The following is a 10433-nucleotide window of genomic DNA, read 5'->3' on the forward strand; positions in this document are numbered from 1 at the left end:
GCTGGGGGGGGGGGGGGGGGGGGAGTGGCTCTGGCAACAGCCGTCAGCGCTGCCTGTACCAGCAGGGAGTTGATATGCAAGGATGTCAGCTGAGTAGGCAGTCCTTCAGTGTGGCCCTGGACACATCAGCATACACACTGCTGAACGAAAGTGGCCATATGCGGACCAGACCACCTCCAAATGGACCACACTGATTTCCGACGAGTCTTTCACAAAACACGTCAGTGATGGCGGAGCTGAAAGTTACCGGAGTCCACCGGGCACGTCAGCGGCGCGACACGTCTGCAGCGCAAGTCCTGTAGCAGCTCGCTCCCCTGTTAATCAGCGGCTCCACCGGCAACGGGAGCGGCGTGACAACCCCAGCCTGCCGCGCGACAACTCTCTATTTTAGGATGCTCTTCTATTTTTGTTGCGCTACGCGACCCTCCAGCAGATAAAACTACACGAAATAGTGTGGTAAACGAGCACAATGTGTTTTTAAATGAATAAACCATTATCAGAGGTGATATGTGATGATTTTTTTTTTCATGCATTTACCCATGTTTATCCGTGACATTGTGTAAATGTCCGTGGCGGACATTTGAAAGCGAGTAGATGACAAACAGTAAACTTGTAGATAACTCAAATATATGTAATAACTCAGGTGGAAAATGCTTTAACTATCATGGCTCAGCAAACGGTAAACAAGACGCTTGTCGTGACGCTTACGAATGAAGAACAATGGAAAAATAAAGTGCAAAAATCGCATAAAATAATAAAGTCCCTTTGCGCTGTCTTTAACTCAAAAACACTGTTTTACATGTTTTTGGAGAGGAAAACGAGCATGTTAACCTTATCTGGCTTAAGCAAAGTGCGCATATGGTTAACAATGTTACCAGCCGTGCTAAACACCCTCTCTGATGGCGTGCTTGTTGCCGGTATGCACAGATATTTCCGTGCCATGTTTGATATGAGTCGGCTCGCAAAGCACGCTGCATTTTTTTGCTGCATTCATGTGGTGTCGGGAGATCCGAGTTGCCGAGTTGTTTTTCTGACATGAGGTGGCGTTCATGTGAATTATCCCATTCTGAAAGTCATTTTTCGATTCTTTCCGACATCACATGAATGCAACATCCCCCTCTTTTTTTTTCTCTCCGCCACACACACAACTGCCGAATATATCGGCAACCGCCGGTTGATGGGCTGACGGTGGCCGGTTGAAAATTTTTAACATATCGCCCAACCCTAATCTGATCACCTATATTAATACCAGGTGTAAACCCTATACTGGCAACGACAGCGCATAGCTGCCTGCTGTCATAGTAACACAACATGCTTTCCAGCTGCAAAGCAGTCACAAATAGCAGCAGCATTTGTTTTTACATACTGAGAAAGTATTTTAATGCATAGATGATGATGGGCGTAAAAACAGCAATAATACAGAGTTGACTGCTTTCTGTCACTTTAGTGTCAGCAACTCTAATGTTCTGCTCTCAAGCTGTTCACAGGTTGAGCAGGGTGTAGTTAGTACTCAGTTGTCAGTACTGTTTGTGGAGGAATAAAAAAATCAATGTAGTGAAAAGAGTGTATGACTCATCGTCTTTGACCTTACCTTGGAGTCATAAGCCGACTGTTTGATGACCTCAGGGGCCATCCAGAAGGGCGTGCCTACAAAGGTGTTGCGTTTGATCTGAGTGTCGGTGAGCTGTCCCGCCACACCGAAATCTGCCAGCTTCACCTCTCCTTGCTCGGACAGAAGCACGTTGGCAGCTGTGGAGGGGAGCACAGATGGATGGTTTGATGTGATGCAGCTCAGAGAACACACATCTTCAGACACTTCTGCCGACGCCATTTATAAGCATCGCCAATTTATTTAATAAAGAGGCAACAACTGTCAAAAGCCTTTTAGTGAACTGCCGCAGAGGTTCATCATCTCAATTCCCTGATGAAATACAAACTATATAATGAATGAAACCATAAGTGGACGTCAGTACCATTAACATGCTATGTGATATTTGTGTGTGCTCAATGATGCCATTTAGTGAGCTGAAACCTGCGTCCTCTAATAGCAGCACTCTCAGTCAGCCCGCTACCTTTGATGTCCCTGTGGATCTTCTTCTCAGAGTGCAGATACTCCAGGCCCTTGAGGATTTCTCTAAGAATCGTGGCGATCTGGGTCTCATCCAGAGCTCCAGGCTCCATCTTTAGAAGAAAAACAAACAAAGACCATAAACTGTGGATGTCAGCTGAGCCTCTGGGGACGATTATTCATTCTACAGGGCTGACAGTAGAGCATCTAAAGCTAAACACACGACTTTGATTCAGATTGAAAGGAGCAGCTTACCTAAACTACACTAAAGAATATGTCTGGTGATATAACTTTCCTTATTCACGTTAAATCCCATGAAAAAAGCCAAACCAACAATGAATGCATCTACTAACAAGTATAACGACGATATATCTTATTCCTCTGTGGCATACATTTGTTTGTTTTTTAATTACTTCCCCTCTCTACCTATTCCTCTTTTCTCTTTCATGTTCTCTTCCTTCCTGTCTTTCTATTGAATATGTGTAGCAACTGTATCTCTGGAGAAAAAAGAAACCTGTGTGAGCACATAAGGAGGAGATATGACAGGAAAAGCATATTCGGCGTTTTTCACAATTTTTATAATGGAGGCGCCACGTTTCATGCCTCCGCTAACGTCAGAGGAAATTATCATTTTTATGAAATGGAATATTGGGGTTATTAAGCTTCAGGGAAAACGAGCAGATGTGCCACATGACACAGCAAAGGAGGTATTTAGAGCTGCAGTTTGTAACTGTCATGTTTGTTGAAACTGTCACTATATTTACACAGCACTTAATGAGACAAGTCTATGAAAAAAATGGTACTCCTCTGGCTACTCTATTGCCTTGTAGTGCTTCTAATGACCTTATTGCATGTGAACAAATACAACCAATTAGAGTCGATGAGTCTCTAACGCAGCTGTGAATCACGTCAATCACTGCTTGTGAACTCAAACTGTTAAACTAGGCAGCGCTGATCAAATATGAATTAATATTCTGTTATTGCCTATTTGTCACCTCACATGTTTTCAGAAACATATTTTAGCACATTGTTTAGCTGTGTAATGGGAAAAGCTGGTTGGGCTGGTGCCTGATGCTTCTGTCGACCATTTCCAACATGGCAGCCACATCACAATCCCCAATACAGTTGTTATGAAATAGGGAAATTAGAAATTTTTACCAGGCAGCATGGTTATTTCTGCTGTAAAGTTGGACATTGTAACATGGAGGTCTACGGAGATTGACTGGCCTCTGAAGCGAACTTCAAGTGGCCTTTCAAAGAACTGCAGTTTTTTTTTTTTTGGCACTTACTGTTGGCTTCATTTATCAGCCCCAGAGGTTTCCACTTGGTGTGTATACATATGTAAAGACGGAGTGGAGTAATGGCGTCCTGAGCAGAGAATGAATTGTGGTAAGCCAGTCTGGCTGTGCGTGCCTGCATATGTGCATCGCCCCAGCTAACTCATCGACCCTGCAGCCGTTACCCCTGATACTGGGGCGTTGTTGTCACTAAAGCCCACTCCAGTCATACTGTATGTTTACTTTGCAGAGAGCAGCACTTCGTAATATTAAGGAAATAAGAGAGGCTGTCAAAAGTGTCGGATACATCAATGTGTATCTCTCCAGCAATCGCATTCCCCAGTGCAACAAAAACCCAAAGCAGGAATCACTTACCAAATCTAATGCTGAGCCTCCACCTAAATACTCCATAATGATCCATAACTTTGTGTCCTGAAACAGTGGAGACAGAGAGACAGGAGAATGAGCTCCCAGTGATGAGCAAAAGGGGGTCATTAAGCACTGGGTTGCATTTGTGGAGACATATTCATAGCTTGTTTATGAAGATGGTTGCCGGCTTATTGCAAAGCGTCAAGAGCCAGGTGCATTCCAAAACAAGTCGTGATGACACTAATAAGGGCTTGGTGGGTGTCTGAATTTGTCTGAGGCTAATCCCTTTTTAATTTAGGATTATTTGAGGGAAAAAGTGGGTAGAGGAAGAGAAATCCTTTTTATGTCTCATCCCATTTGCTCACTTTGAGGGGAAAACAGATGAAAAAAAACCCCTCTTAATTCATATCACTATGACTATAACCTTGACCTGTGACATCATATATGTAACAAGCATCACCTTCAGGTATGAGCCGTAGTACTTGGTGACAAAGGGGCTGTCGCACTGGCTCAACACTGTGATCTCCTGCTGAATGTCCTCGATCTCGTCTTCCGCTTCCTCCAGGTCAATGATCTTGATGGCCACCACTTTCTGTGTGCGATTGTCGATGCCTTTGAACACCTCGCCAAACGAGCCCTTGCCAATGCGCTCCAGCTTGGTGAACAGCTCCTCTGGGTCAGCTTTGGCGTTCTGGCGGTGATGGGAGGGGGAACAAAGCAGGGGAGGAAAGGGAAGGCGGATTTAAAACAAACAAAAGAAAAGGAAAGAAAAAGGAATGTTTGAAAAGAACTGAATGTTGGGGAGTAAATAGGAAACACCAGCAGGGTGCCATTCTTACAGGATACATTAATTCACTCATTACAGCACCTTGTGTTTGTGTACACAGAGAGAAAAACACAGGAGAATGAAAGGGAAAGAGTGTAACAATTGGATAACAGGCACATTAAAAGGAATTTAAATAACAGAAAATATGCTCCTAAAATAGCATTTTTTCAATACCCTGCTGTACCTATGTGGTTCACGATTGGCTAGTTACTTTCTCTTATTAATCCCATAAAATGTCAGAAAATCAGTCCACCGACATGTCTTCAAATGTCTTGTTTTGTCCAACCAACAGTACAGAAGCCCAAGATATTCAATTATATTATATATATATTATATATATTCAAATAAAAATTGATAAAAGCAGACACATGCAGGGAATCTTATGGTTTGAGCTGCTGAAACAGCAATGTTTTTGGCATTTTTGCTTGAAAAATGACAAAAAAAAATATGTCATTCATAGAATTCTGACACATTTAAGGCCAAAATTTTACTCTGAGCAGTGGCAATCCTAGACTCTGTGTGGGCCCAGGCAAAAGATTCTTTCGAGGTCCTGACAGTTGTTCTGACGGTTACACATAACGTTGGACTGTATGACAGTTACAGGTAGCTAGAAGACTGTCCTCTCTAACAGTATCCAGGATTTTGGAGCAGTAGCAGTGCACAGTATCGTGCCTTCGTGGGAGGCTTAAGGGGGTTTACAGTTGTCATTGCAAAATATGCCAATATGATTGCCTAAACATTTGTCTGATATGCACTGCCTGATGGTGCGCTCCTGACTCTGATCAAATTTATGCATACCAGCCCTAATGTAGATGGTTTACTTTTCTAATCCATAACAAACAAACATGAGAGACACATGGAGAGGAGTTAATTTAACTAAATTTGATATGACTTAAATAAAGATATACAAGTCTATCATGAACAGTTTAAATTAAATGCATTTATATTGATTTGGTGACGTCAGCATGAAACCTCATGCAGAAACTCATGCTGAATCTCATGCCGTTAAAGATTTTAAATATGACTGGGTTTTGGACAGATAAAGTGCTGTATTTGTAAAGGAGCCAGTTTGTGCTGAGATGCAATGATGAACAATCTCTAACATCATACTCTGTTTACAGCCCAAATGACTCTTGGCATTCTGAGACGCAATGATAACTCCTCTTGAGGCCGTAAGGACAGGAAACACAAATCAAGCACTGATGCATGATTCCAAACTGTGTTAAAACGGTCAGACAAAAAAAAAGCTTAGGTGGACCTTTGAAGTGTTTATGAGTTAGGGAAAATGCTGAACATGTGTTCAGTGAACCAATTACAAACCACATTTCCAACTTTTCTTTAGCAGCACACTGTAGCATGTGTATGTGAGTGTTGACTCAAGAAAAAACTACTTGAACGCCGCAGGAAGTGAACAAAAATGACTTAACTCTCCGGAGGCTGTTATGTGGGAAACACAAGAGCAGGCGCCGACAAAAACAACTTCCTTTTATGACCTCTTTTGAGCAGAGAAAGGGTCAATATGCCCATTTTGAGACAGCTAAAAATTTAACAGCTGCCTCATGCAAGAGGGGATCCTCATCTCAGCAGCGAAGATCCTTGAAATCCATGAAAGAGATTTATTTCGGAAACTGAGCAGTGTAATGTAAAGTGTGGTACAGAAGTGATAAATTGATGAGTCATATTTTACTAAAACAATAAGATGCTTTGTTTGGGGACAAGGATTCAAACTGGCACTAGAGCTTCAAGTCACATTAAAAATACTGACTTTTCCTGCCAGATTTACAACTTACATTTAACTGGTCTCACAGCAGTCGTTGAAATTTAGAATTCAACTCAAAATGTTGTGCTTCTGTGTCCTGTAGTTTAATTTAAGAAAAATCGCTACAAACAGTCTTCACCTGACTGGCAGCAAAAACCTCTTTACAACTTAGCATGAGTTATTATGTTTTAGATGGGCTGAGGGTTTTATAGGTGCCAAAATCCCAGCAGTTTGTCTGCCTCTGATGCATCCTCCCCCAGGTTCTGAGTCTGCATGTCCTGACTTCCAAAGCAGAGAAATCTGCTAACAAGCCTGCACAGGGAATATAATCTGGTGCATGAGGCAGTTTACTTTAGGAACAGTTATCTCCTCTAGTTATCTGCCGAACACAATTATCCCCTACAGGCAAAATCCTAAAGATAGCAGCAAAGGCAAGAACAAGGCTCATGTGTGCATAATAGTTTCTTTGTACAGGGGACTCAGGGAGCTCTATTGCTTTCAAGTCACGGCTGAAATATCGGAATTTTGCGTTCAATCTTTCTGTTGCAGAGATGTGGCATTCAGAGGCTGGCAGACAACATAACATTAACTAATAATGATGACATAGCAGAGATGTAAATTAGCTTTTCAATATAATGTCTGGCGTCCCATATAAATAATAATTTCTATCATGGACCTTTATTTCTCATTTTTTCTATCAATCAATATTGACATCAGTTACACACCGGACATGCATTTTCTCCAAATCACTGCAGCACGAATACACATCAGTGCACGATCTCTGACATACTTCCGACCTCGGGAGTTGTAGAGTTTACGAGGTGTACTTGAGATGCTCAAAGTCACAGAGTTGCATAGGTGTACATTGCACAAACACACAGCAGGGAGTCAGAGAGTGTACATTGTGTTCTGGCAGTGAACTACTTATTGCGGAACAAATCCAAAAGACATCAGTCTTACCTGCATCCCCGGCAGGTTACCCTGAACTGGAGAATGAGCCATGGTGATGCTGCCTGGATATGCGCCTCGTCCAAAAACGCAGGGCTGAGCTCTCCTCGGCTTCACTTATGTTTACAGTCCCGGCTGTGGTGCCGTTAATGTTAGCAAGCTTCCAGGGCTCCTGGTCACACGGGCCTACTGAGAGCCGTCCCAGGTACTTTTATGTAGAGAGAAAATGTCCTTCCACACACGCTGGTGTACCTCTCCTGTGTCGAAACAACCCCAAGTCACCCAAAACAGCTGAGCAAGCTAACAGCCGTCTGCTAATGCTAACTCCGAAGCTGCAAGCAAGAAATCCGCAATGTTAGTTTGCTAACCCGCTGGCTAAGCGTCAACTAGTGCGTTAAATCCGATTTCCCACTCAGGGAAGTAATGCTGCTGAAACAAATTGTAGCTGTCAGAAACGAAGAAGTAGCAACAACTAATTATTACAAAATTACCCCACTGTCACTTTCTCAACGCGTATTCTCTCGCAAACGGTGTTGTCAGCTAGCTAACATGGTTAGCTCGCTAGCTAGCTAGCTAACGCAGACAACCTGACAAACGTTCTGTCAGCGGGCTGGCTTGGAGCACGATTGGTCTGCATATCGAAAATGTCACCCACAGAATGGAGTCTTGAACAAACCGATGACCCAGCTTTTTATCTTTGCACTAACTTGTCTTCGGCAGCTCTACAGGTCTGGCATTTGCGGCAAGGATAGCTCGCCAGTGTTTTTGTTTCCTCCCTCACTTTCGTCCTGTACTCTCGGCCATCTTGTCGGAGCTGTGACGCCTGGCTGGGCGGATCCGGATCCGGATCAACAACAACATCCTGACTGCTCTCTCAGGTGCTGATGCGAGGTGCATGGACCGAGGTTCCCCAAAACGTTTATGAGTCAGTGATATACAGAGAGAGCTACATTAAATTGTTTTATTATGACTGTGCAATTCATGATCACATCTAAGGCTACTACAGTTGATGATTTGGTCCACACAGCCTGAGAGAGTGCTATTAAAGGGATAGTTCAGATTTTTTTGAAGTCGGGATGTATGGAGTACTGATTAATGGGCAGTGCATCGCATACAGTAGATGTCAGTTATCATGCCCCCAGTTTCAAAAAGAAGACTGGAGTCAGACACAGAAGCTAAGCAATGTACTGCTGTGGAGGGGTCAGCAACAAAATATATTTTAGCCACCTTTAAAAAGGTCCCACTGAAAAAACAATAGCAATTTAAGTGAATGCTAATTTTAGAATAGTTTTGCTGCTTCACCTGAATGCCAGAAAGTGATTTCCAATGGGAAAATGAAGCTGTTATGTCACTCTCTTCAAAGCCAGACTCCATTGAGAAAAACGGTGATTTAACATTGCTAAGAACAGGAGCTGCTGGTTTACCACTGCCTCAAATAGCTATGTTCTTTCTTTTGTTATGTGACTTTAGGGTTTAAAAGAGTTAGTTCAGATTCACCAAAGTCACACAATAACACAAACAAACCAACCAATCAAAGCAGCTCCTGTGTTCAGCAAGATAAAATGACTGTTTTTGTCAATGGAGTTTGGTGGCTTTGATGAAAGCATAGATGGAGGATTGAAGCTGTTAAACGGAAAGGTGAAAGTGGTGAAAATACTCTTAATGTAGCATTCATTTAGCTGACATTGATCCCACATTTTTGGGTAGGACTCTTTCCTTAGGTGGCTTAAATAGGCCTATGTTTTGTTTTTGACTCCCATCCACAGCAGTGTATTGTTTAGCTTCTGTGTCTGACTCCAGCCTGCTTTTCCAAACTAGGGGTGTGCCGACTGACATCTACTGTATGTACAATATCTCTTTAAGGTAATTCATAAACCACCTTTACACAGCTATAGCTTAATAAAAGTAGAGATACTGATTAAATCTCTTCCTAGTTTTCAATGAGGCCATGTGAAAGCCTATCAGGTTATATGCTCCATCTTGGGAATCACTGCCTTAACTCACTGGCAGCTAATCCTACCAAATCCACTTTTTATTATTAAAGGTTGCATTAATCTGGTAACTTAATTGCAGTAAAACACTTAAAGTCATCTGTAATAATGATACTCAGGTAATAGCATTATACTGCCTCCTTCTTAATTGAGATAACACAATTGCATTGACTAAATCAAATTCCAGTGATTTCCCAACCAATGCTACTTGCAGTGCATCAGTGCTAGTTGAGTTTAATTGACGTTTCGTGTGTTTCCCCAGAGGAGGGCGCCAGTGTATAAACTTTTCTGCAGCGGCATCCTTGTGTAATCTGGATGCTGATGCCGGTGCACCATCGCGTGCTGCAGCTACATATAATGACAGGATGGCCGGTGCATAACTGCAGCTGGTGTTTTTGTTGTCGCACAGAACATTGGATGCAATAGGCCGATCATATAATATTTATTTATAACTGAGGACAGATTCTGATCACAATGATGTCTGTACAACCTGTTCTAATCTTCGCTTGTATGGCGCAGGCCAGTGGTTGAGAAAATCCACATGGGTCGCTCCAACAAGGCACACTGCCTACACTGAGAAGGCATTGCAACATGAATGTATTGGTATTGCTGCTGTTTTTAAACTGGATGTCATGATACACTCGGATTTCATGTGTAATGACAGATTGATATATGGATGAAACGCCAGGTCGCTTTAAATTCAAAATCGCGTGATACACATGCCCCTGTAATGAAACAGCCAATTGGAAGAGATTTTTCATGTAAGAGCCCATGCTTATTTAGACTCAAATATTTCTCTGTGGCTATTTATACATAATTCTGTTGGAGCAGTCTTAACAAATGAATCCCTGGATAAAAGTGTGCGCACAGCGCGTCTCACTTGTGCGCCTCATCATCGCCGCGTCCAGGGTTGAACGCGTGTAATGGGAAGCACTGCCTCCCTCCTTCATGCGTAAATTATGTAGGGCAGGACGGGAATGCTGTGCTACCTCCATTTGAGAAAACCCGGCCGGTGAATGTGAGAGAGAAAGACAAAAAAAAGAAAACACAAAAAGCCGCCTTCAACCAGCGTCTGGCAGAAGAGGAGTAGCGCATCACGACTTTCCTATTGTGAGGCTGAGGAGAAGAAAAGATGGACATCACGGATCAAGGAGCTCAAATGGAGCCGCTCTTACCAACGGTAGATAGACACGCT

The 10433-nt window shown here is 42.8% G+C and overlaps 2 protein-coding genes across 4 annotated transcripts in view; one reads left to right on the forward strand and one right to left on the reverse strand.

The window, feature by feature from the left end:
• Nucleotides 1-8078, reverse strand: part of stk24b (serine/threonine kinase 24b (STE20 homolog, yeast)) — a 15439-nt gene extending 7361 nt beyond the window's left edge. The window contains exons 1-5 of the mRNA XM_050063412.1: nt 7260-8078; nt 4175-4405; nt 3721-3777; nt 2073-2181; nt 1592-1749 (exon numbers count right to left, since the gene is read on the reverse strand). Coding sequence (XP_049919369.1) covers nt 1592-1749; nt 2073-2181; nt 3721-3777; nt 4175-4405; nt 7260-7301 — 597 coding nt within the window. The 5' untranslated portion in view covers nt 7302-8078. The remainder of the gene's footprint in view (nt 1-1591; nt 1750-2072; nt 2182-3720; nt 3778-4174; nt 4406-7259) is intronic.
• A 1500-nt stretch (nt 8079-9578) lies between these two features.
• Nucleotides 9579-10433, forward strand: part of LOC126401882 (sodium-driven chloride bicarbonate exchanger-like) — a 57877-nt gene continuing 57022 nt past the window's right edge. For 2 of the 3 annotated variants that reach the window (XM_050063430.1, XM_050063431.1), the window contains exon 1: nt 9579-10418. In XM_050063430.1, the coding sequence (XP_049919387.1) occupies nt 10371-10418 (48 nt within the window). In that variant the 5' untranslated portion in view covers nt 9579-10370. The remainder of the gene's footprint in view (nt 10419-10433) is intronic. The other variant, XM_050063433.1, reaches the window with a different exon arrangement.

The sequence above is a fragment of the Epinephelus moara genome, chromosome 15 (assembly GCF_006386435.1).
Source record: "Epinephelus moara isolate mb chromosome 15, YSFRI_EMoa_1.0, whole genome shotgun sequence".
NCBI classification, from domain to species: Eukaryota; Metazoa; Chordata; class Actinopteri; order Perciformes; family Serranidae; genus Epinephelus; species Epinephelus moara.